The sequence below is a fragment of the Penicillium nucicola genome (assembly GCF_028828085.1).
Source record: "Penicillium nucicola strain IBT 29836 chromosome Unknown utg000002l, whole genome shotgun sequence".
Classification (NCBI taxonomy): domain Eukaryota; kingdom Fungi; phylum Ascomycota; class Eurotiomycetes; order Eurotiales; family Aspergillaceae; genus Penicillium; species Penicillium nucicola.
The window spans coordinates 3,948,659-3,974,616 of record NW_026643126.1 but is presented as its reverse complement, the minus strand read 5'-3'; the positions used below and the strand labels follow the sequence as shown (position 1 = coordinate 3,974,616).

Here is a 25,958-nt window from a genome sequence, read left to right as displayed (position 1 = left end):
CTTTCGGTTTCTTTTTCTTGGGGACTGTACGCTATATAGGAATTTATAGACTGGGTCTGGAATCGTTGTCTTGAACCTGTTACTGTTACTCTTATGAACTTGTATTTCTTGTCAATGTAGTCACTTGTCTAATACTATGTAAAATTGAGTTTCTTTCGGGCGTGGGTATTCTGAACTCGCAATGCGTATGCCGGCGCAGCAACCTATATGTACATTTGTAGTCTTGGACTTATTCTGATTAAGCTAGTGATGGACTACTGAGTGACACAGTATGGGATATGTACATTAACCTCAAATTGTCCAGAGATACACAAATCTACCTAAACAACAATCAGGAGAAGAGGGAAAGGGGGGAGGAGGATGTGGAGAGAGATGAACATGACAAAGAGGGTAATATGAAGACTAGCGAAGTAGGTATCGAAAACTCCAGACAAGAGAAAGGGTGTATCAGAGAAGGAACAGGGGAAGAAAACAGAGCAGAGAAAGCCCGGGCAGACTATCAAATCTTAGAACAAGCCCCAACGACTCCGCGTTTCCTTGCCAGGAGGAGCACGGTCTGGAGCTCGACTGCGGCCGTCGAGTTGTCGGACACTTTCGATCTTCTGCAGAGCCAGTTCCAGCAACTCTTTCTTGCGGATGATGTCGAGATGGCGGCGGATACGAGGGTCCTCACGGGCAAAACGTTCGACTTCGGCGTCGGAAAGGTGTCGGCCGAGTCTTGTGTCGAGCTCGCGGGGGAAATTATAGTAGAACTCGGAGAGAAGTTCGACGTTCAGGAAGAGTACGGCCGTTGAGGTGAGCTTGTCTGCTACCACGTCCAAGAAGACTTCTGGGCACTGGTACTTGTTCTTTTGCGTGGCGCATTGCTTGGAACGAACGGCAAGAAGTCTCATCTTGATCAAGTCGGCTCGATCACGTAGGAAGAGGCCCTCCCGTCCTGAAGTATACATGTTAGTGTCTGTCAATAGACAAGATAACTGGAAAAACTAACCTCTTTCTAGTAGAGCAGCACTGAATCCACCTGCGCCACCCTCACCGTTGCCCTCCAGTACAACGTCGCCCTTTCGCACGCGGTCGATGAAAGAAATCACGTCTTTCAGCTTGCGTTTTCCAACAGTGTCTTCCACGTGCTTCATGGCTTGCTCGCAGTGCTTGAGTTCGTCCTTGAGAACCCTGCCCACGTTGTCTCTCCCCTTGGCCCACTCGGGATCTTCAACCTCGATCTCGAACTTGTACGGCTTGATGCAGTTTTCGACTTGATCACTGGTGCTGAAGAATCTGTCGTTTAAGATGGTGTTGCACGCATCTGTGATTTGCTTGTGGGCGCCGGGGTGGGAGGCGAATGTGGAGGATGATAGGAGTTGGTCCACGTGGTTGTGGAGAGCATTAGCGACGACGGTAGTAGCCAGTCGACCAATTCCAAGTTTTGTTAATGAAGAAGTAGAAGCATCTAGCTTCCGGTGCCAATAAAGAGACTCGGGATCGGCCTTGGGAAGGTCCTTCAGTGAATCCAGTTCCAGCATGGGGGGATCTAATTCTTCAACGGGCTTATTCCAGTAACGCTGGGCCAGAATATCCATGACCCGCTGGTCCAGTTCAGCCTTCAGCATCTCCCGGACCTGCGGTCTGCCGAAGCTTTCTGCAAACTCCTTGAAGGAATGCTTGAAACTATCAAGGCTTTCGGCCAAGTGAGACTCTGCGCTCAAGGGTCGGTCGTTGTATTGAACCTTGAACTCATAGGTTGCTTCCTCCAGCTCCTGGCTGATGGCATCCCTTGTTCCAGACAAACTGGATGCCATGGTCTGCTCGAGAACGTGCATCAGGGTCTTGCGTAGCGTCGATACACCAACCGAGACATCGGAGTGGGGACCAAATTCGGCAGGATGAGCAGAGAAATAAGCATGTTCGTTCTTAAGAATGGCACTGGTGACATTTCCACTGCCTCTCGAGAACAGAGCATTTGACTGAGGAATGCGGCTGACAACGCCCACATAACCAAGTCGAAGGGGGTACTTCTTATCAGATAGAACGTCGCGGCCACGCTCGGGGCTAACAAGGTCCATCTTGGTGATCACACCGATAGTGCGTTCACCCCGAGGGTCGACTCGGCGGCTGGCTCGGAGTGCTGTAGAATTCGCCAAGTCAACGTCTGCGGCTGAAATCGCCAGAATGACATTGGGAGGCTGGATGTATTTATCACAGAGATCATTGATCTTTTGCTTGAGCTCTGGGGGTTGGTCATGGCCAGCAACTTGGATATAACCTGGTAGGTCGATCAAGGAGAGATCCGGAACGTTGGGAGAATAGATAGTGAGCTGGATAGGATCGTCTGTAACGCAATCCTTTTCTGGAACAGCAAGGTTGAGATCGGTGAGTGTGCGCTGAACTTGGGTGAAATCTGTGATCTTGCCAAGTCCTAGAGCAGGAAATTCACCGTACTCCGACTGGGCATTGGGCGTGTTGACCAAGGTCAGTTCGATGGGCCGTCGAGTCACCATGTTCGAACCCTTGGGCAAGAACTCATGGCCGACGATAGCTTCAAGGACCGAGCTCTTACCCGAAGATTGGGATCCGATGACGACGATTGATGGCAATGTGAGTGTGTCGGATTGGCCGATTGTCTGAAGGATATTTCGAATCTCAATCATCTTGCGGGTGAGAAGCATCATTTGGTCGTCTTCCGCGGCATCCCTCGCCGGACGTACATCGTCCTCCTCTGATTTATCATAGCCAAATGCTGCAGTAGTGGCCGCCGCGGCAGCAGTCCCAGTCCGACTTTCTTTCGGTTCCTTGTTCCCACCACCGGACTCGCCCTTTTGGGACTCCTCATCAAGACGAAGAATCTTCTGCATCCATTCGGGCATATCGAGGTCTCCGGTCGTTTTGTTCCACCCACGTTGTGTCTGGTCCGCCACATCCTGCAGTCCCTGGAACAAAGTCGATGCGGTATTCCCCGCAGTCTCCGACGCTTGTTTGAAAATATCCATCGCATAGTTTCCAGCCTCTGCAAAACAAGTTAGTCCATTATTCCACCACAGTGAGCTTGGTATGCGCAACGTACGGGTTGCTTGGTATTGGAAGTACGCCAAACCCGCGATTGTTGCACCTCCAAACATTGCCGGGACTCTGACAAGCTTCAACGCCAGCTTTGGAAGCATTCGTGCAAATGAGATCGATCGAACCGCGGGTACATTATGAATGGCATTTGCGCCTACTGGCCATGCGCGTCCTCTGAGGGCAGCTCCACCATCTGCGCGTAGCAGTCCTCCAGTCCTCGATCCTGCATTATGAATATGGCGAGAAAGGTGCCCGTTCCGCAAGAGCGGACCGAGTCGATGGGAGAGGATCCTCCCACTCATTGCGATGACATTCGAAGATGGAAAGAAAAGTGAAGTCTGGACTACGGATCACTGACATCAAGGATAACAATCCCCGTGACTTGCGTCAGTGGCCGCTTCGTCTCCCGTAATGGAAGTGAGTCACGTGTGGCATGACGTGCTGGGCAAGGGAAGTGATTGTATTCTTTTTTGTTGATTTGAAGCCTTCATTCTTCTTCGGTGTTCGTATCTCGAATCTGTGCTCAGCCTCCAAGCATCATTCATTGGAATTGTCATTGGGACGCGTAGGCATCTTCACCGGTTCCCAACAGTCGGTGTCTCTTCCACCTCCCACCCCACGAAATCGTCCATTGATTACGTTGGACTCCCCACGAGCACCCTGCTATTTGGAACTTCATAGTGGTATCATCTTGAAACAATTGGTGCATTTAGACGTGACTCGATAAAGTATCATTGATCTGTATCGGATCGACAGCAACACCATGTGTCGATTCCTGGTAGGTCCAATCTCACCAGCTCCATGTTAACTGCTAATCTTTAGACTAGATATATAAAGGACGAAATGAGATCCGGCTCAGCAAGCTGATCACTGAGCCAAGCCATTCGATTCTCACTCAATCTTATGACTCACGTCTGAGACTGGTAGACTTCCCATTCCCCATGGATAAATTCATAACGCAATCAACTAACACAAACATTCAGGACAACCGTCGACCTGTTAATGGTGATGGATTTGGTGTGGGCTTTTACACAGACCCCAAACTTGGGCCTGAGCCTTGCATCTTTACCTCAACGCTTCCCGCATGGAACTGCGAGAATCTAGAAAGACTCGCCTCAAAGACGTGCTCAGATCTCATCTTTGCGCATGTTCGAGCAACTACTGAAGGTGCTCTCGCTGAAAACAACTGCCACCCATTCCAACACCAATCCCTAATGTGGATGCACAATGGTGGTATTGGTGGATGGCACTACATCAAACGTGCACTCGGAAGCTCACTAGCAGACAAGTGGTACCTGGGTGTGAAGGGTGGCACTGATAGTGAATGGGCATTTGCACTTTTCCTTGATCTTCTAGAGAAAGAAGGAGTAGACCCGAGCTCTGACCCCGGCCCCGAGGGATTCGGACAGGCACTTCTTCGTCGCGTCATGATGAAAACCATTGCTCGTATCAACGAGATGGTTCGGGAAATTCCTGAGAAATACAATGTCACTGGAGTTGAAACCCGGAGTCTCTTGAACTTCGCCGTAACTGATGGCCACACCGTGATCTGCACTCGGTATATCAGCAGTAAGACAGACGAGCCCGCAAGCTTGTACTTCTCCTCTGGTACAAAGTGGAAAGAAGGAGAGACAAAGGGTCACTTCAAAATGGAACGACACGACAAAGGTGCCGACATTGTCTTAGTGGCCAGTGAGCCTATCACTTTTGAACGACGTAAGTACTCCGTTGTTTTTAATTGAATATCGGTCATACTAATCTCGAGACAGACAACTGGGTATCTGTTCCTACCAACTCTGTCGTAACAATTCACAAGCAGACTGTGATGCTACACCCGATCCTCGATGAGTTTTATGGCGAGGATCTCAACCACGACCGTTCCTCTTGCTTTGCTGTATCCAAGGGCCTTGTCAGCACTGCTCCTGGCACTACCGTTCCTCCGCAGAAGCCGACCGAGCCCTGTGCCCCTTCAACATCAGGCAACGGTGCTAGCTTGGATGGTATTCGACCCCCACATGCCACTGAATGCGCTGTTTCGCACTAGGGTCCACGCAAAGGGTGTACCCTTGGTCGTCAAATCTGGGACGCGGTCTCCAAATTGCAAGCATAGATTTAACGCGGCGTCAGGCACCAAGCACATTCACGGGTACTTGGTTCAGGTTGGAGTTTTTAAATTGGAATGGAGCGTTCTTGTTCGTTCGATATTTTGGGGCACGTATATCTGCATCATCTAAATCCAACTTTTTTTGGTTCACTTGGGTATAGTTTTTCAGGCTCAAATGGTTTTGTGTCATTTTTTGGCTGGTTTTTGACTGCTGAATCTTAATGTACACATGATTGAAGATCAAATACTTTCTATTCTTCGTCCTGTAGAAAATCAACAACAGCTAAGGAATTGAATATCAGCAGGAGATCTTGAAGCCATTGGACTAAGTAATGATTACCTTTTCTAAATTCTTCAGGTCGATCTTGAACGATCCAATGCCCGCAATCGATATCGACAATCTTTGACTGGGGAAAAAGTGAAGAAATGAGCGGGAAAGCAGTGTCAGGTATATAGTGACTCTGCAGGCCTCGGAGAAACAGAGTAGCAGAGTTGAATTTGAAAGGCCCATCCTTGTCCGGAAAATCACCCAATGGTCCCATGGCGTTCTTTAAAATGTCTAGAGGAATGCGAAGCTGCAAGTGAGGCTGATCCTTGCTTTTGACGAAATTGCTTAGTAGCCATAGTCGTACCGTTGGTGACTGGGTTTACCTGTTAGCTATTTAAGAGCATTTGGTGAGGATGTGATATTGATTACCGATTCGTATTCACGGAGAATCTCATCTGCCTCTAGATGAGATCTTACCTTGGCATCGTTGGCCTTTGCCATTCCTTCAAGATATTTTGTAAAGTATGGCTTTAAGGGCAGATTAATGGGGCCATTATCGATAGCAACGACTTTCGATACGAGGTTTGGATAGCGGAGAGCAAGTGTCATGGCCGTTTTTGCACCCCTGAAATCGAAGTCAGTTCTTAATCATGGGAAACGAAACTGGGGGTATAATCTATTCACATTGAGTGGCCAATCACTGCTGGCCGTTCAAGTCCATGTTTTTGGATGAATGACTCAACATCAAGTGCTAGGTCGACATAGTGATGGCTAGGGTGATGGCCTGAATCTCCGTGGTTTCGTAGATCCTATTCGATATTAGACTTGCTAGGTTAATTTGGACAAAGGACAGTACTAATGTGTAGACATCTCGGGAGAGCTCCCTAGATAGCTTTCTGGAGAAAGGGGCAATCAGCACAAGCACCCGGTGACTATAGAAAACAGAAATCGGTTACCTACTCACGGGTTTATTTTCTCGTTTTGATCCAAGAAACCCGTGTAGAAATAGGATAGGGGCTCTCTTGCTCCCATCTGGTCTGTCTGTTCCTCGGGGGGCGCTGTGCAATTCATAGGCCAATGGAACTCTTGCCGGGGCAGATCCAGCTAACCCTCGTCGAAACACGTTTTTTTCTGCTTTGAGCTTGAACATGGGGTTTATAGTCCAGTGATCGATATATAGAGAGTTGCAGGAGGTCTCAAGCGTGTTGCGGAGTGGAAGTTGGTTTTGAAAGCCTTGACTATCATAAAGCCGAATATGCCGGCAACTATATATTTCACCGAAAATGTCTGGGTGGGTCACCACAACAAACTCCGGCTCATGAATATAGCCTACACTCCATTGCAGGCTAGAATTCATTGAATACCAGTAGTAGATTTAGTAATCTACCTTGAAGCAATTATTAAGCACCAATCTAAATAGTTCCCAGGCTTGTTTTGACACTCTGAAGTTGGCTTTTATACGTCAGAAGATAAAGACGACAACAGAAGGTTGATGCTATACAGGGTAATGTAAACAAACGGCTGGCTTTAATACTATTCATACCCTAGATTAGTCTTATTGAAGCAACAGTAATAATTTTCTTTACTTGTTTGACTGGTGTATCATAGTTCCTAGCTATAGTTCAGGGTAGTACAGAGTCACGTGTATCATGACGTAAGGCGACTGTCGAATCAACAGACAATCGCATCTCATTTCTTCCTCGTCCCTCTTCCCTTTCAAATTGTCCCATGGAGGCACTTGGCTTGAAACTTTCAAAATGAGGAAGACACTTCTTCTCGTGTTTATTCACGGCTTCAAGGTATGATCTTTTGAAATCCGTTGTTGACACGATTCCCCGCAAAGAATTCCGCTCTCCGCACCAGCACATGCACGAGACTCTGTCGCAACAACTGACAGATCCCTTGACTCTAGGGTGGTGACGATACATTTGGCACCTTTCCAGAACATCTGCGCGTTCTCGCAAGCAAGGCATTGCCAGCCATCAATGTCGTCACAGCCGTCTACCCCAAGTATGAGACTAAAGGTGACCTGAAAGAATGTGTTGGGAGGTTGCGTGACTGGTAAGATCGCGTTCAATTTATATATGAATCCATTTAGACTAAATCTGCTTTCTCAGGCTGCAAGATACTGTTATTGATCTGGAAGTCGCCAACCATACTGCATCGCCCACCGTTGATCCCTCCGTTCATGTTGCTCTGATCGGTCATTCAATGGGAGGAATAGTAGGAGCCGAGGTTTTGCTTTTATTAGCAGCTGAGCAACCAATTTCACATGGTCCGACACCAAACACAGAACATATTTCAAGTGAGACCGACCCTATCGTGGAGCCGGGCACATTCATGTTCCCTCATGTCCAAGGAGTTCTTGCCTTCGACACTCCATTTTTAGGTATAGCCCCAGGAGTCGTGTCTTATGGCGCGGAAGAGCATTATCGAAATGCTGCCACCGCCTACAATACCTTTTCAGAAGTTGCAGGATTGTTCGGATACGGCGGGAAAGGCGACACCTCGGATAAGCCCGCCGACAAAGCACCTCCAAAAGAAACACCCAAAGCTTTGCCTGCAGCTGATGCTGCTGCAACACCTCAGTGGCAGAAATGGGGCCGATATGCCATGTTTGCCGGCGCGGCTGGTGCAGTTGCTGCAGGTGGTGCAGCTGCCATGTATACTCAGCGACAAAAGCTCACCGACGGGTTCACATGGGTATCATCGCATCTTGAGTTTGTCGGTTGTCTCGCGCGCACTCAGGAGCTGCGCCAGCGTCTCGTGCGTCTTTCGAGTGTGAAGGAGGAACGTGGAATCGGGTGCGTGAATTTCTACACATGCCTTGGAAAAGGCGCATCTTCTCTCGTGGAGAATACATCAGCAAGCCAAACATCCTTCAGTCAAAAAATTATTCGATCAAAGAACAGGACCTTCTGCTCCTTACCAAATGAGGTGGAGAACGGAGAGGAGTCTCGAAGCCCGGGGCTTCTCTGGAACAAGGCTGTCAACGACCGCGCCACCGATGAGGTGAATGCGCACGTCAACATGTTCTTATCAAAGCAGAATCCTGCTTTCTTCGAGATGCTTAGTGAAGCGTGTGCGGTACTAGTTAAGTCAATCGACAAAGGCTGGTACAACTCGTCCACTCAATCATCCGAGCCAGATCCATCCAAACAACCAGACGCAAAAGGCACAACCGATGAAGACTTCATGGATGCCGATGATGTGGTCGTCGTTGACTGAGGTCATAAGCACTGACTTGCTGGACTTGTAAGTCCACAATTCACCTTGTGTTTCATTGCATTCGAAGGCTCTACATGGAGTCCAAGTGATCTCTCCCCTGATCGGCGGGTCACCTGGCTTAGACTTTGGTCCGCGCACCGTATTCCCGCACACAACGAATGGCATGCGGAGAAACACGACTACAGCGGTAGCAATTTATTCTTCGCAGACAAGCCAAGCTAAATAACCGCTTTCAACATCCCGCACCTTTCCAGATCACGGCATAGCTGCCGTATTCACTGCTGCCCTCTACCATTATTAGCAGTCATGCCCGAGATCGTCTCTGCGGACTCTTCCTTCGGCTGGAAGATCCTGCCACTTGTTTCACTTTTTCTCGAAGATCGTCTATCCCACCGATCCTACCTGGATCTGGTGTGACGTGGCCCATGATAGCTCGGGATTTGCTCGGCCAGACTAGCCGCACACAGCCGGTGAAAGGCCAGGGACTTGATAATACGTGATAACGCTTCCAGGTTTGCATGCGCCTCCTGTGCCGCTTTGCATAAGTTGCAAGCATTGTGTGCCTACGCCATTCCGGATGCAGGTTCCAATTTACAGATGATTGTGAGGGCAGATGAAGTGCTCGTCAACTTCTTCCCAGATAGATCTAGTGGCTAACCCGACACGGGGATAGGCGAAGTCTGAGACATGAAGAAGACTTTTATTTTCCATGCGTGCACCAGATTGTGATTACGACATGCATGCATGATACAAGACATGAGAAATTACGATACAAATGGAGACTCGAGAAAAGCGAGATAGAAATCAATTGATTGTGTCTTCTATTTGCTTCCAAGTGGTATTCTAGACCCGCAATAACACGCACATTCCATTCAGACTCCATAACGCTATCGGTCGAACGGAAAACCGGATTAAAATCGTCATAAACCGTGTTTAATCGCCGTTGAAAACCTTGAAAATCTTACCCTGATGAATTTTATCTGATTAAATAATATATCGCTATGGCCGAAATAACGCTGAAATGTAGTAGCTAGAAATATTCACTGAAAAGGAAACAATAAGATATCATGAAGTCAAGGGTCACATGTACAGTGAAGACTGGAAGAAATTGGAGAACAAAATGGAACACCAAATGCAATAATCAGTAGTTGTGGTGACCGTAATTGGATGTGCGGTGGTGATACATGCTGCCTGCGTACTCGGAGTTGTTGTCTTGGTAGACAGTGTTTCGACGGTCTTCCTCGGTCAGCAACTCTTTGACTTCCCATGTGTTTGGCTTGACGCCAACGGAAAATTCCAGATCTTCTTTGGTGATGGAGTCCCAAAACTGAGAAAGTCAGTAAGTGTTTACCGCAAATTGCTATAGATAACTCCCAAAGCCTACTTACCTTGTAGATCATCATGACAGCCAATAGGTTGCAGAAAGTAGCGAAGAACAGGCCATCCAGGTAATGCTGAACATTGTTGCAAATCACATCGCTGAATTGATACAGAAGAACCTGACCAATGATGAAGATCAGCACACCGAAGGAGATATGACCAAGCGGCCAGCGGTCTTCCAAGGTGTTGGCAACGAGAAGAAGTTGCATTGCCAAGTATACAGCGATGGAAATAGCATTGAGCAAATAGAGCACCACGAACAATCCAGTGGTGTTCTTAGGGCCCATTGAACCCCAGGACTTGAATGTCGCCAACGAGATCACGAATGACATGGCAAACATCGCTGCAGAAGGAACTCGGATAAGCCAAACTGAGAGCGCTGTTCCGTCTTCATATAGCTGGAAGCCCACGAATCCATTGACGAGTAGACAAGTGCATAATGCTGATATCAAGCCATTCTGGACGGCGACAAAGTAGGGGAACGGGTCGCTACCAGGAGGAACGACACCTGCGTCAATGAGTAGTGAAAATAGAGTGAGAGCAAGGTAGATGTAGAAAAAAGTAATGATCTCCTTGCGACCTATCAATATATCCAAATAGTTAGCGGTGTTGACATGCAGGAGTGGTGCACAGCGAGCTGAGGAAGACTGACCGACAGCAGTGAACTTGGATCTGACATGCAAAATCATAATGACAGTCATGCCAAGCGCGATGATATGCATGAAAGACGCAGCACCCTCGAAAATGATGGTATTGGCCAACTCAATATTGCGCGCATAGCAGTTCGAGATGATGCCCGTGGACCCGGAGATCGACGACGCCGGGCCGACCAGGGAACACAAGGGAACCGGCGCCTTCTCGCATATCGTGTCGAACGAACCGAAGCCCATGATGTCTGATGGGATACCGAGCAGTGTGACCGGAAACAAGTGGATTGTAGTTGCGGGCGGTCACGAAGATTGTCGAGCCTGGACGGCTGGTCTCCACAACGACGAAGGTGGGACGGTGGAGGAGAGAGATGACGGGATTTACGGTTCCCCCGACAGCAGCGTGGCTCTTCTGCACCCCAGCAAAGCTGTTTCACTCAGATTATCCCTGGAAATGAGCGTTGAAGGTTGGATGGCCCCTTATTGTCAAAGGAAGCGAGGGGGGAGTGTCTCAGTTTTCGCCCATGAATCGATCACGGGGTCTAGGGGAAGGGTGGACTGTTTTTCCGCTTCCTAGTTCGGTCTAGCGTGGTTGCTGGGCTCTTTTTCCCCAGAGCCAAATCGTGCTGAGTCAGCTCGGACTCGAGCCCGAGGTCGGCAACGCTAGGCTTCATGGGGGCTAGCCTGAAATTGCCACGTGATACAGAGCCGAACGTACCGAACTAGTCACAGGCCCTAAATTTTGTATGACGTTAAGTTACCATCTACACGAACCCGAGGTATTTGAAATAAGGTAGAAAAAGAGGCGATCATGAGACCCAAATGAGGGACCAAATTAGGGCGAACCTAATGCTTGAAACTGCAGACTCACTGATACTTCATGGCACCATACTCTACAGATACAAACTTGTTACCCCTGGATCAACCCGCGCATGGCAGAATAGCTCAGGGTCACGGATTCACCTCGGCTGCCTCGGCCGAACGACTTTAGAGGTCTGACTACACTCCGTACTCCGTACCGTTATGCCAGTAACCCGCGACATGCCACCGCAGATCCACCAGGCCACGGAAATCCGCCATTCCAAACAATTCGAGACTATTTAGTTTCCGTCTCCACATCCCGATAGACTTGCGATTCGATAAGACTAGCAGAAAGCGACCCCTACCGCAATCTTGATTAGACTATAGCTCAACGGTCAGCAGTAGATACGGCTCAAGTTAGCTTGTTTTTGGGCCGAAAGAAAGAAAGAAACGAAAAAGAAAAAAAACTCTTCGTTTTTCTCCCTTCTCATTGGGTTACTCAATCCCCCGACTGCCGACGCTAAGTGCGATTGCAATTGGTGTTAGGTTGAACTATCGAATTAGACTTGCCCTGCATGTGGATTGCCTTTTTGTCTCCACACAACCTGCGACTGGGGCACTTGTCGCACCATCGCCTGATTCCCTCTCGCATGTTCCAGGGCCTGCCATCATACACTGTAATTTAGTTCACGTAGATCGCCCCTCGCCTATTTACTCCCACTGGCTAGACGGGCTCAGGACTTCTGACCCCTACGCAATTTTGCAGGAACTCTACCAGTTTGATATTAATGCCAATAGTTCCCGGCAAAAGGCCCGTTTCGTCACGGACGGTGGATCCCACTAGCAATTGCACCACTGGTACGGAGTACTCTGTTCAAAATGCCTGCTGAGGGTGCTGTACAGACATACTGTACACTGTACATGGCTGAATGCCGATGATCGACTTCCGAATCGCTCGGAAGTGTAGCTGAAATGAAGTGTCCACTTCGTCATGTTTCAGCTGAGACATATGTCGCCTGTGGGGCATGGTTTCTAGGATTTCCGATCCTGGAGTATGCCGAACGGCTCCAACTCTTATCCTCATTTGCTCTGATTCGCGGCTCAGTCTCGCGGGATGACCGCAGTACAGTCATCGGCCTCCGTCGACGGGTCACTGAGCTTGTTTTACTCTACACGTACTACCCTGAGTGACCTGGGACGGTCCATCCCCTTTCCTAGAGCAGTCTATGATCACCGAGCCAAGCAAACTTCCCTGTACGGGTTATGAATCGTGGCATGATTATCACGATCCCTGGTATATTATCGCTGCCTTTTGTTTGTGCCCAGACCAGGCAACGTATACTACTACCCAGGTCGGTTAGAGCTATCCCCACCAAACGTGCAGTGATAAGTTACCTTGAGTGATGGGGTAAGGCTGGGACCCAAGGGAACTTCATTAAATCTCTCTTTTTTTTTTCCCGCCCCTCTAATCCCTTAAAGTAAAATAAAATGCCTCCATTGATTGGAATTTGTCCCCCGCTCGCCTGCCCAACGCGTCTACTCACCGGGCCAAAACAAACCCAATCCTGGCATGTACAAGGTTACTGCCATCGGACTATCTAAAGAGCCAAACGAACAATTCTTCGGGAGTTGCCTGACCTCAAAGAGTTGGGACACGGGATTGAAGTCAATCCTACTATGAACTCATCAAACACTACAGAATGCGACAGTTGGAGACCGGAATTGCTGTCTTATGCATGAAGATCCCGACTAGCGCCACATGTGAGTTGAAGAAGCATCAACGGCTGCGAGGAACCGTGCCGATCCCCGAGTGTTTCATGATGCATCATAGATCATGAAAGGAGGAGGGTGGGGGACTGTTCAAACCTACATACATCCCCTAACGGTCATACAGATCAAAGCCACGCTTCATGCAGGACCCGCTTGACAAGGATAGGGGGTGATGGTGGGGAGCCGTGCAGTATTGTATACTGCATTTTTTACCTTTGAAATAAAGTAAATTTATTCATTTTCACTGGATTCTTTCCCCCATTTTTCCCGATCGTTTTTTGGTTTTTATCTGTTTCCACCATGTCGCACTTTGGGTATCGAATCCACTCTCCATAACTACTCTTATATCCTCGAGTCTCTGCGACTCGACTGCTTTTTTTTTATTTATTTTGCGTTTCTTCTTGTCCCACGTTGAGTTTCTCTCCAGTTCGCTGTATACAGATGGAGGTCCTCCACGTTCAGATCGCAGTCCAATCTGTCATACTTCAATTGCATTGAACCGCCTTCCTATTTGCAAGTGACTCTCCTCCCCCCAATTCTGTCCCTCCGATGGGATCGCAATGTGCAACTATTTCCATATCTACCACGTATACTCCTCCTGCAACCATCCCTCCTTGCATTTCGTCCGGATGGAAACCGAGGGCAACAAAGATGTGTGCTGCAAAGACGGGCCCCATGAGCGACTGATCATGATGATTGGAAAATGCGCCATTTGCAGCCGTGGTGGACGATGAACCCCACGATGAATGATATCGGAGATTCCACAAAGTGCAAGTGCAAAGGGCTTCTTTTTTTCGAACTTTCCATCCCGCCTATGGCCCGTGTTTCCTTGGAGCAACTCTCTTCTCAAGGAAACTATTCGGGTACAGCCGACCCTCCACAACGCGGCTCTCCAACATTCCAAATCATTGATGTGATCATGATCGTCCTCCAAACTGTTATTTTCGACCCTGGACTTCTGTGTTTTACAATTTCAAGGTAATTATTCGGTATTCAAAGCGGGTATTTCTTGGCTCTATCATCTTGTTTAGCGTCAATTTGTTTGAATTTTTGGCGCCAAAGGGTGGGATGGGCATGGCGTTCTCTAAAAGGGAAAATGTTTGAATTTTTGGAGCCATTCCCCATTGGAAAATCTTGGAAAGCGGTTTGCCTATTTGGTTGAAGATTCCCTGTGTTTTGTTGCCTTTCTGATTTAAGGTCGAAAAAGATAGAAACACGAAGTCTGTAGTAGCAATAAATCATGAAATCACTCAAATCACCCCCATCACATGCTTGTCCTGCCATATGGAATAGAATATCTTGTGGCTCTCAACTCTCGGACCCGATTGCCCCCTAGACCTAATTCCTTCAGTCTAGGTCGTTAGGGGCCGCATGGACGACGTGGTTGTCTCTTCCATATACGCCTAGGCCAGGGGAGGGGGAAAAGGAGGGGGGAAATATAGAAAAAAAAAATCAAATTAAAATGCATGACGACCGCTACTTCGGAGATACTTCTAGCACTGCTCGGTCCCACCGCAGAAGAATCACTATCTACCCGACTGTCTTCTCGTGCAGCTCGGTCCGTTTGCAGCCTCCCCGAGTCCGTGCTTTACAAAGTATATGGCATGTCACTTGAAGGAACTGAATTATTTCATTCGCTATGGATTGAAACGATAACATCAGTGTACGGGGTTCCTCAGAGCCAAGCCCGCTTTGCTGCACTTCCACGCAATCTTAGATTCTCCGTGAGCTCCGGGCCTGACCAGTACCGAAAGCTTCAATGCCATCTTTATCTGTAGGTACTTCTAGCTTTATCATGTGCGATCACAAACTCTCCAGTTTACTTCCCCTTTCATCCACAATTGCAGCGCTAGTTGGATATACGCACCCCTGTAATTTCCCCTGCAATTTCCCTGTCGAACATGTTTCTCCGACCAAACGTACTAGGGCCAACCCCCATTGACTAGGCACAAGGACCGGATCACATCACTTTCAAGGTAGCGGGAACGACAGGGACCATGGAGGGGTAGGCTGCCAGTGCTAAGACCCCAAAGCGGATAGGCATATGGGGCCTACAGACTAAGGGCAAGTTAGGGCTTTGCACCCCCAAAGGCCCGAGGTAGTGGATCAAATAGACGGGACCTCGGGACCATTCAAGCCGGAAGAACCTTGGAAAACCTTGGAATCTTCAGGGCTGGGCCTGGATCTTTGTAATCCAGTACAGTACCATGGATCCCCAGGGAAGTCTACCAAGATCCAGCAACTATGAAGCCAAGCTCGGAGTAGTGCCCACTTCGCACAGCTTGTCCATGTACAATTTCCCCCTAGACACGCCATTTCACATATCTCAGGGATTGGGTCGACTATCTCAGGTTTAGGTTTGTTTCCGCACTAGGGCAGGACTGCGCAGTTTCTCGATCTTCCGACATGGACTGCATTCCATTCAGCGCTGTTGCGTTATTCATGGTTTTTTTGTCTGGCTTTGTCTTGGATCTTCGGCGAACAAACAAAACTGCAATGTGTTCTGTCGGGGAAGAGCGCTTGTATGCCGTGTCCGGTCCTTATTGGGAAGGGGAAAAAGGCAATACCAGGCTCTGATATTACACCCTGCTAAGAACTCCAAAGACATTTACCGACAGCAGACTGTACTCTAATTTTATCATCCCTGAATAGGATGAAGGTATGCCGCTGGCTGAATCGGGCAAGTACTAAGGTATGAATGATGATTTATTGGAGAGAACTATACCAGGAAGTAATTGTATTTAATTTCCCCCCGATTTCATTTCTGCTCGTTTTCGTCTGGCGACAATAGCACGCACCTGTGATTGTGTTATTCCAGTTCTACATGTACCTGATAACGAATTTAGAGGTCCAAGGCCCCTGCGTACGCTATGTTCCCAGCCTGCATGATCAGGGCTGGACATCGTGAGCTAATATGGTCTGGTGCTTTCACATGCCCCCAACGATTTACTCTACTAGTCGAAATGTACACTGACACCTCGGAATGTTGAATCGCATGTCTGTCTCGATCCGACGTGAGAGCATTTGCCTGTTTCTGGCCGATGCCAAGAGAAATTGGGCTGTATGCAATTTACGACTGGGGTATCAGACCGAATGCCGATATACCCTAGCTCAACAACCGCGGCGCTAGTGGCCACTGAGGAGGCTGGTGCTAAGGGCTATTGCCCAGTCTGACACCAGGTATTGGACACTGATCATCACGATACCCAGCCACTGGACGGGGCGCCATGTTTCGGGAAAATTGCTCATCCCAGTCTCTGTGGGCGCTTGCTGGTCTCTATCAGATGCGAGCATTCCATTCATTTGGAGATGGGTTCGAGGTGCGCCCACCTGTTGATCGTTTATTTGCTTCTATCGTTTGCTCTATATTGTGGCGGCAACAACCAGGATCGAAATCTCGCGATGTGGTTAGTGTAGTCCTAATATGCTCGGCCAAACTAACAGCCCTCGAGGCTATACGCGTACATATTCCCGTGGAAAATATGAATCTCCCCTTCACGATCTGATTTGTCTTGGTCTCGGTCTCGTATTTAGGCTGTATCAGTGTAATTAAGGGACGTCCAAAGCAAGGCAACCGTGAAATCCAGCATCTTAAGGAATTCAGGTCGCAAGTGGAGAGTACTTTGGGCTATAGAACCCCACTTCAGGCCCCAGCTTCAGCTACACACCCAGCGTTGGCATATAGTTCGACTCCACGTTTTTTTTTTTCACCTTTAGCCGATCCGATTTCGGAATGGATCTGGCACAAAACCTTATTTAGGCAATATCAAAAACTTTGGTCTCGAGCGCACACTTCAACCACTGCCTACAGACCAGATTGAACTCCCTCTTCCCTCCAGATATAACACGCTTCCAGCACAATCGTTTGCCGCGCATCGAGTTTCCGGGTGGAGATCCGAAGCCACAACCGTTTACCCACCTTCCCAAGAGGGCCGGCCATACGTAACCCTAGACTGGAGACCCTAGACTGGAGAGCGGATGTGTACAGTATGAAGGGACCGATCGGCAGAGCGAGCAAATCCCGGTATATTTCCGACCCAGAATTCAGGTAGCCGGCAGTTGTGCGCTAGGCCGTCTATCAATTGTCTTGTCCAGCACGGAGATGGGCCCGCCCCCTCCATCTTCTTCGAAATTCCATGCTTTATCATTAATGTATGGCTCGTATAACTAGACTGGAAAGAATACTGTAGATCATTGCATCATCCGAGTTGATCAGTGTTGGATGGTTAATTCCAAATTTTGATGTTAGCCGAGTATCTATTGTACTGTAGTCGACTGGACTCCGTAGAGAGGGTCTACAGTAGTGCTCAAGTCCCCTTTGGCCTCCTCCACTTGCCCCCACAATTGATCAAAGGGTCTATCCCGTGTCTTCGTTACATCACATCGCATCCCTTTGCTGTAATGGTTCCAATAGGATTGCGCAAGCTGGTCAGGGATGTGTCATGGTCACTTTGATCCAGATATGCTGCAGGTATTACTGTAGCAGAAACAAAGAGAATGGATGACACAGGAACCATTCCTATTTGATAGCGAGCTAGCGAATCAGATGACTAGAGTAATATTCAAATTTGGAATAGGCACTAGCCCGAATGGTCTTTTGAAGCAATGCACATCATTGAGTACCTGGCGTACAATTGTGATTTCCCGGCCAAAAATGCCAGCAATAATGTAATATATGAATAGTACATCGCATACTGTATACTGCACATTTTTTGCTCTGCGGTAATCTGTAGTAGTCTTGAGTCTCTCGACGATCCTGTTCTGCTTTTCAGGCCTTCGCTTCGGGATGGTGGGCACGGTTGGGATTCATGCAGGGGCTTTGGTTTCGTGTGATAGTGTGGGGAAAGTTGGATATTGTGGACTTTTGTGCCGCAGCTTGGGCTGGCAAAATGGTTAATTGAAGGGTCTGCTAAGAACAGTAGTGGCGAAGCTACTGTAAACACTACTGTTAGGCATGGTTCGAGTCATGTGTACCACGTTACGTCGTCATAATTACTCGTTATACGACAGGACTTTTGATAAACACTGTACACGACCACTAGATTATTTCAAAGGCCAAAGGCCCAACAGAATTCAATACGATTATTTGATCATGTACTGCATGCTATTTCTACTCTACACTGTTTCACTTGATGCATCTCTTTTTTGCCAATTTTCGAGGGCTTCGTGGTAACTCGCATGAAATCAAGTATAAGCACAAACAAGATCTTATAAGTTCACATCTGACTATTAAATCCAGACACAAATCCAAAGCAACAAAGACAAGAAGTAGACAATCCTCCACTCAAGATATCACGAAACAAAGACAAACTGGTCAGACCGACCACCAAACAAGCAACAAATTCCCCCCATAGTTCATGTCCTAAAACCTAACTTCAGGCCTCATAGCAAGCCTTTTCTGTACAAAGGGCGGCGGAAGCGGAGTATACCGAACGGGGCTCTGTTTCCGTTGACTTTTCATCAGGGAAGGAAATGACAAAGACCAGGCAGGTATATCAATATGCAAACTGAGGATGGAAGAAGCTCTGCTATGATCGAATATTTGGCTTCTCCGGCTACCTTGGGATGTAAGTGTCGAGGTTGATGATGTCGGGGTGTGTTTTGGTGTTTGTTGATAAGAGACTGTTATTAGACTGGTGAGGTAGAAGAAGGTTTCTTCTTCTACTGTTTCGGTTTCCGCTTCCTCTGAGATACGGACGGAGGGTTCTTCGATTGATCTGGTTTCGGTATTGGAGCCGGAGGTCACTGCAACTGCTAGTTGCTTGAGTGGTATTTCTGTTTCGGGTTCATTGACATGACACGATATGGGGTGAGACGTGAAGGTGATATTTGGCGGGCGGGGCCTACGGCTTAGGCCTTTGTGTTCGGGGTTTGGTGTATTGCTCTCAAGCATTGATAGCGGACAATGTTCTTTTATAGAGTCTTATCTCCGTCTTCGATGCCATAGCTTTCACAAAAGGAACGACATGATGATCCAGTATCTGGAACCTGATAGAAGCAAAAATTAGCACCAGATCTAGGAGGAAATCCAAAGGACCTCCTGCATTCGTCACACTTACAACCTGAAGCAAGACAAAAACGGATCCTCGGTAAAACTGGTTGTGAAATGTAAATTGGGTCCGTCACCCAAACTATATATCCAACATCAAATGCACAAAGCCTGGACCCCAAATCGAAACCATATGCAAGTCAAACAAGCAAGGACCCGTCAAACACCGAATAGCCGTTCAAATCGAACCGAGTCTGGAACGCTAACCCAACACTGCATATATACATTCCCCCAGCAATGCCCTGACTGTTGTGTAACTACTAAAAATCAAGATCACGAAAGTAAGAACTAACACACGATCTCTTGCCTCTTCTGTCACTATGCAGGACACGTCCATGCAAGTTCCATGCTGAACAACCAATATCCAATATCCCGAGCAGAAAGAAACGGATTCCCGACATACGATAGATCAGTTGGGCAGGCTGGTTAGGTTCTTAGATAAGATCAAGTGATAGATCCCAAACCCAGATGGCAGGCAAACGGATCATCCCGTCCAAAGATTCCAGCAGATTGAGTTCGATTAGGTTTAGGCTATTTATTAGCCGTTTGTGGATCAGGGATTTGGAGTGGATCAGATCGGAGCGTTGGGGCTAGTTTAGAACTGGGCTGGGTTTGATTACTTTCGGAAATTTGGTCTCTAGGACTCGAGGCTGGGATTCTGATTTTGCTATCATCTTGATTGTCATCTAGCTTGGGATTGTGATTGATAGAGTGAACTACATGACTGTCACATGAGTATGTACAGTACTGCGTCGGTGTATATACACATATACTCCAGGGATATATCTATACAGCAATAGAAACCAGTCCAAATCACTCTGCCTTTGGATCCCGAACCATGCAGTACAACTAATGACAGATTAGCCAACGCCGCAAACCAAGTCCCATCCCAAATGTCACATGCGAAAGAAAGAGCAAAAAGGAAGAAAAAAATAGAGCTTACCATACAAGCATCCTCTCCATCCTTACACTCCATAGTCAAACCCATCTCAAAGCCCAATTTCCTATAAATAGCAACATTAGGCACATCTTTCGAGCTCTCCAGATAACACCTCCTGCCCTCTTCATCCGCGCGTTTCGTCACAGCCTCGAAAAGAAGCCTACCGACACCCTTCCCCTGCGCCTCCGGAGCAACAGCAACAATATTACAGAAGTAGTAACCCTGCTCATCCGTCCAGAGCTTAGCTTGCGCCTCTGCCTGGCGCTCTTTCCAGATCCAGTACCTGTTCGTGCGGAGTCCACCGCGGCCAAGGTAGCGGATGTTGTTCTTTATTTGGGTGAAGGTCAAGGTCCAGGATGAGAGGTAGCTGGACCAGGTTTGAGGCGTCTTGGGTGGGGATGGGGGTAGCCAGCAGGAGACACCCAGGACCTTGGACTGGGAGTCGGGATCAGTGGGGGTGGATTCTTTGGCGACTTGGAAGATTGCATTTTCTATTCCCCAGTGGCATCTTGCCGTGAGGGAATCGTGGTTTCTTGCTTTGTTGAACTGGGAATGGTTCTCTGTTGTAACACGGCTGGTGATTCCGTGTTACGGTGAGAGGGGGGTGTTAGTCGTTTCACTGTGTAGTGTAGTGTTTTGTTTTTCTTCGGATGTAGTAAAACATACCTTATCTTCATCAAAGACCCACTTGAAGTATGGATCATCGGCGAAAGCCTGCTGAATAACCTCGATGGCACCGACGATATCGGCCTCTGTGAGATTGACGACTTCAATGGCCATATTGAGAGGTTCTGTGCAATCGAGAGAGTGAAAAGTGGAAGACTGTGGATATGGATAGGATGTCGGCAAGTTTTGAGATTGGCGGATGTCGCTACAGGAAGATATGCCCCGCTGAATGTTGTTGATAAGGGTTCTCCCACGTCGTTTGGACTAGAATTGTTAGATATGGATTGTGATCTGGCTTGTTGGGTGTTATATGACTGTGGCATACCTCGGTGAATTGTGTAGCTTCAAGCTTAAACTAATTAGTGATATTGGGCGTAATGGCAACGAAGGCTGTACCTGGAGTTTGGAGTTTGTGTGAATGGTTGTAGTCAAAGAGAGCATTCACAGGGAGAGATATATATAGGAGAGAGATATAAGAGAGAGAGAGAGAGAGAGAACAGAAGAAATCAAGAGTCAAGGCCCGAGAAAAGAATTGTGGGGAGATCTAAACCGGGGAAGGCAGTTGGATGCGCCGCTTATCACTGACACATCCACAGTACGGCCTCGGCCTCGGGATGCTCTGAAGTTCTTAACTTACTCGCGATACTCTACAATGTCTTCTACTGATTCAGGTATAAACAGAGGATAAATGTATTATTGTACGCCTTTTGGTCCACATGAATATCAACAACTCAGGCAATAAAACAATAGCCCAAACCCCAGCCTAAACATAATTCACAGGCACAGATCTATAGATGAGATCGCTGACAATGCCCTCCAGACACCAAAAAGAAGACCGAACAAACCAAATCCAAATATGGACGAAACAAACAAAACATAACTTCATTCAGACATCATGAAAGTTTTGATGAAGCCAGTCACCGAGGGTGCTGGTACAAAGTAAAAACATTACGGACCGAGCGAAGAATCCAGCCCAAGGCCCGGCTGGGAAGGCGCAACAATTACTGGAAGTAATCCTCAATACGCACCCATTCACGAGGGACATCCATACTGCGATTCACGCGGCCACCGGGTGTAAGCGGGACGTCGACACGGCCGCGTCCCCGATCATCGTCATCTTCGTGCTCCTCATAGAAGGATAATCTGGAGAAATAATCTTCGAGCACGCTCTCGCGATCCCCATCACCGACGATGGTGGTGTATTCCGGTGGAGGAGTGACAAGCGGCGGAGGCGGGGGCACATCCTCGAACGGCGGGGGAGCATAAGATGGCGCGCGGAGGAGGTGCATCGGTCTAGGCGGGTTCGGCCCACGGTCTAGGGCTGGGTTGGCGAGGTGCGCCTGTGGAGGTCTAGCGAGGCCTCCGGAGCTGTTGGTGAAACTGCGAGCAAAGGTGTGGCCAGTGGAGCCGCGGCGGGCGAGGTTCGGGTTGCTATCTTCGCGGTCGGAGATTGAGGGGGTTGGGATGCGATCGCGGGGTGCGAGGGGTGCACCGGGGCAACCGCATTCGAATTCTTGGGCGGGGGGTTCGGGGTCGGTGGCTGGATGGGTGTAGGCTGGGAGATAGATATTTGCTTGGGTTGCTTTGCAGGAGAGGATGTGGAAGGGAGAGTCAATGGAGATTTCGAAGTGACGGCGTTTGGTGGGGTCTCGTTCGTCGACTTTAGACAGGCGAAGGACGATCTGGGGTTGTTAGTATGGGGGTGTGAGTGCAGGTAGATAGGATGGATGCTTACTTTGATCCAGTGGTTGATCTGGATGTTTTCGTACGTTGTGTCAAAGTGCAGGCGCTGGCCTTCATCGCGACCCTTCATTTCTTGACAGCTTGGGAGTTGAACATTGAATTCCATTTCAGTGGGACCCACGCCGGAGTCGTTGGAGAGATTGCCCAACAGGTTCGTTCGGTTGCGATCCACGATCTCCTGTCCTCGTGCGGCAGCTGCGCGGTGATCCCAATCGATACCGCCGCCTGCCGTGACACGCATGGAACTGCCAGGGTATGTGCTCACACTTGACGAGTCGGCCCGCTTCTCAAACAGAAGCACCTTCTTCGCTGGTTGCAAACGATGGACACTCTTGTCGGCAGTCCAGTGCTGAATGTTCTCTGTTACATACACCTTGATGCGGTGGCATTCCACCTTGGCAAGTGGTGTCAACTTGAACGCGATCGGGATCTGTGAGCCCATTGGGAAAGACTTCCCGGAGATGACAATATCATAATGCAGCTGGTCCTCCCAGTTGCGCGAGATTGCAATCGGCTCGACCTGTTCCAGCGATCCCTCGGCAGGAGTACGAATTACTGGAATCTCCATACTGCCCAGAAGATTGGGCCGGAATGCGCCTGACCGTTCCACCATCGCTTCCAGATCATATCGCACAGAGCCAAGATCGGTTCGGATCGTCTCGGGCAATGAGCCATCGATAGGGAACTCGAAGCTGTAGAGATAGTCGCCCACGGGGAACATGCGATAGTTACGCTGAGGCTGGGTCTGGGTGGTCGGGGGCTCATTCCTGCTGAAGCTGCGCGAGTGGCCGCGGTTCGTCTGCAAAGAGAGGCGCTTGGTTTCTCGGCTGGTCGGTGCAGCGAGTGTGGTGACGGAACTTCGGTTAGAGAATAGTTCTCGGGTTGACATGGTCACTACGTCCTTGCCTGGTGCGGCTGAGACTGGTTTGGCGTGATGGTAATAATGCGCGCCGTAATCATTCTGCATTAGAGCGGTATCGCCGTGGTTGAAGTAAATCACGCCGTGAGTGACAAGATCTTTCTTGTCGTGGAAATGGATCTTCTTGGGCGGGATGCCTACACCGGAATTAGTTCGATGACCGAGTCGGCGGTGACGTTGGGACATACCATCTGGCCAGTCGGTCTGAGCATGGCCGCGGAAACAGATCGAGATCTTCTTAATCTTGATACACTTGGTCACTTTCAAGTGGAGTTGTCCGCGCAGAATAGCGGACTTTTTACTACTCGGGTCGTGGTGATCATAACCCTGCAAATAAAGCACTGGTTCCGTGAGAGCGATCCCCACCGAAATACCACTACCGGTAGCCACAATCTTCTCATTGGGCAAGGGCGTAAATGGGGTGGTCAAATCAGGCGACGAGACATCCTGATCGGACACTGTCCGGGGCATCACCTCCGTCAGGGAGGAGGACTCGGAGCGCATATCGGGATCCAAGTCGACCGATGTCGGCGGCGACGGCGAAATGATAATCTCCGAGACTGGTCGTATACTAGGGGTGCGCTGTACAGGCGCTGGAACTCCAGACGAGCGTAAGCGAAGGAATCGCTTCGCGTTTTCACGTGGTCCCGCCAGCTTTCTGAAGATCGAGTCCCTGCGACTCTGTTTGGGAAAGGATTCCTCGTGGGATCCGAGGGAGTCAAAGCACACTGTCTGGCGACGAGTCGATCGAGGTAGAAAATTGGAGATGGTATCGGTCAACGAGGGTGTTCCTGTGAAGTTCGAATCGGTTGGACTGGTTGTTGCTGACCGCGAGCTCAACTGCGCGGGCAGCGGGAGGACATTAGCTCCCATCATCTTGCCGTGTTCATGGTGAAAGGATCAAGAGTCAGAGACTGGGAATCCGATTCCCACTCTCTTTCATCCAGGAGTTCTAGGAATGTTGACAAAGACTCACCTTTGTGAAACCTATGCCCCTTGTGTCCCTTCAAAGTAAGGAGAAAAAGGAAATGCAGGTGGAATGGGGGGCGTCGATTTCATAAGTCACAGATCATCCCGCAGATCCTTTAGAGATGCAGAGGGGCAGTTCAAAGTCTCTCCACAAGTCCAGAATATATCCAGCAGATCCAGCGTATGGAGAATCTCGAGACGCTATGGGCGAGAGTATATAAGAGGCGAACTAGTTTTCAAAAAAAAGCCAGTGATCCACGGGAACTCCAGACGATGACAACACCATTAAGCCTTGGCTCATTTCCGGCGATCCGACCCTCTTGGAAGGGTTCTCCGTATAAAGCGGATCAAACGGCGAGTCCTTGGGCTAGCGTAGCCCTGTTGCCCCAAATGCTGGCGTGTAGTAATCCCCGTTCACTCCTGGGGCTTCTAGGGCTCTTCACGGCATTCACGGCATTTACGGATAGCCCGGGAGCTGCGCCCAATTGTACGATTCTCATAGACCATTCTCTCTTCACGTACAATCTCACCAGTCTCTTGGTTCCAGACATGTCTCTCGTATGTATGATTTAAGAGTACGCGCAATCGTGGTCACATGGATCAGCCACTGGAGATAGACTCCTCGGGAAAGTCTGGCGATCCATTATGCCCCCCCCCCCCTCTTCAATGTCTGTTCAGAGTCTGCGACAGTTGCGCAGCCTAGGCTTGACAACATGACGACACAACTCGACAACACAACACGCATGTGCTGGACAACTGTTTTCTGCCCTGAAGCCCTGGAGCCCTGAACCCCAAGGCCCGTGCCGATGACCTCATTAGTCCAGGGCTGAACGATGAACAACTCCCAACTCCCCTCCAATCCCGCCAACGGGCCAGAAATAGAGATCAACCCCCGTCTGTGCCCCGGTTCTGGATCTTCTGATGGCCAATTTCCCCCCCCTGCCCTGATTTGATTTTCTCCAGGCTTGCCGATCTCCATCGGGCCTCTTACGTCATTGGGGCTCCTAATCACCGCTGTTTGGCAAGTCTTTTGGAGGGTAGGCTTTAGACTGATTGGCGCAGTTTGCGCGTGGTTATTGCCATATTTCCATGTGCGCTTCATACTTTAACCTTCCCTGCAACGATCTCCCTCCTTTTTCATACCTAGGCCTGGTATAAACTCGGTAGCAGTGTCAGGTGGGACTCGGCTTGTGCCTTGCCTTTGGGCGCGAGTATCCACTTCCTTTGCCCTGTTGGTTTCATATTAGACCGTCCCATTCGTATAGCACCCGCAGCCTTGTAATATTGGGAGCTAGCGCAGCCACAAGGTTGCCGGGAAGGTAATGGTACCTGTTTCAGAGGACGGAGGTGGAGTTGGCGCTATCCAGTGACTGACAGAGTTATGGATATACGGATCTGGACTCCTTCACCCGTATAT

General features: G+C 49.0%; 8 protein-coding genes across 8 annotated transcripts; 2 read left to right on the top strand and 6 right to left on the bottom strand.

Annotated features, from left to right (window-relative positions):
• Positions 1 to 506: 506 nt before the first annotated feature.
• Positions 507 to 3,359, bottom strand: N7511_003273 (dynamin-related GTPase MGM1; the record flags this gene model as incomplete). Its single annotated transcript, XM_057125698.1, has 3 exons — positions 507 to 937; positions 992 to 3,004; positions 3,062 to 3,359. 3 exons carry the CDS (start codon positions 3,357 to 3,359, stop codon positions 507 to 509), a joined length of 2,742 nt encoding a protein of 913 aa, XP_056987857.1.
• Positions 3,360 to 3,820: 461 nt separating this feature from the next.
• Positions 3,821 to 5,101, top strand: N7511_003272 (glutamine amidotransferase subunit DUG3; the record flags this gene model as incomplete). The annotated part of the gene is made up of 3 exons (XM_057125697.1): positions 3,821 to 3,835; positions 3,885 to 4,773; positions 4,827 to 5,101. The coding sequence occupies 3 exons, from the start codon at positions 3,821 to 3,823 to the stop codon at positions 5,099 to 5,101; spliced, it is 1,179 nt and encodes a 392-aa protein (XP_056987856.1).
• A 311-nt stretch (positions 5,102 to 5,412) lies between these two features.
• N7511_003271 (uncharacterized protein) lies at positions 5,413 to 6,150 on the bottom strand (the record flags this gene model as incomplete). Its single annotated transcript, XM_057125696.1, has 3 exons — positions 5,413 to 5,802; positions 5,859 to 6,054; positions 6,131 to 6,150. 3 exons carry the CDS (start codon positions 6,148 to 6,150, stop codon positions 5,413 to 5,415), a joined length of 606 nt encoding a protein of 201 aa, XP_056987855.1.
• Positions 6,151 to 6,180: 30 nt separating this feature from the next.
• N7511_003270 (uncharacterized protein) lies at positions 6,181 to 6,579 on the bottom strand (the record flags this gene model as incomplete). Its single annotated transcript, XM_057125695.1, has 2 exons — positions 6,181 to 6,361; positions 6,386 to 6,579. 2 exons carry the CDS (start codon positions 6,577 to 6,579, stop codon positions 6,181 to 6,183), a joined length of 375 nt encoding a protein of 124 aa, XP_056987854.1.
• Positions 6,580 to 7,186: 607 nt separating this feature from the next.
• On the top strand, positions 7,187 to 8,657 carry N7511_003269 (esterase/lipase family protein; the record flags this gene model as incomplete). Its single annotated transcript, XM_057125694.1, has 3 exons — positions 7,187 to 7,228; positions 7,342 to 7,490; positions 7,547 to 8,657. The coding sequence occupies 3 exons, from the start codon at positions 7,187 to 7,189 to the stop codon at positions 8,655 to 8,657; spliced, it is 1,302 nt and encodes a 433-aa protein (XP_056987853.1).
• Positions 8,658 to 9,798: 1,141 nt separating this feature from the next.
• Positions 9,799 to 10,927, bottom strand: N7511_003268 (chitin synthase export chaperone; the record flags this gene model as incomplete). Its single annotated transcript, XM_057125693.1, has 3 exons — positions 9,799 to 9,984; positions 10,046 to 10,617; positions 10,690 to 10,927. 3 exons carry the CDS (start codon positions 10,925 to 10,927, stop codon positions 9,799 to 9,801), a joined length of 996 nt encoding a protein of 331 aa, XP_056987852.1.
• Positions 10,928 to 20,117: 9,190 nt separating this feature from the next.
• N7511_003267 (GNAT family N-acetyltransferase) lies at positions 20,118 to 21,024 on the bottom strand (the record flags this gene model as incomplete). The annotated part of the gene is made up of 3 exons (XM_057125692.1): positions 20,118 to 20,153; positions 20,248 to 20,790; positions 20,911 to 21,024. The coding sequence occupies 3 exons, from the start codon at positions 21,022 to 21,024 to the stop codon at positions 20,118 to 20,120; spliced, it is 693 nt and encodes a 230-aa protein (XP_056987851.1).
• Positions 21,025 to 21,911: 887 nt separating this feature from the next.
• Positions 21,912 to 24,448, bottom strand: N7511_003266 (arrestin family protein; the record flags this gene model as incomplete). The annotated part of the gene is made up of 3 exons (XM_057125691.1): positions 21,912 to 22,592; positions 22,646 to 23,709; positions 23,761 to 24,448. The coding sequence occupies 3 exons, from the start codon at positions 24,446 to 24,448 to the stop codon at positions 21,912 to 21,914; spliced, it is 2,433 nt and encodes an 810-aa protein (XP_056987850.1).
• Between the last annotated feature and the right edge of the window lie 1,510 nt (positions 24,449 to 25,958).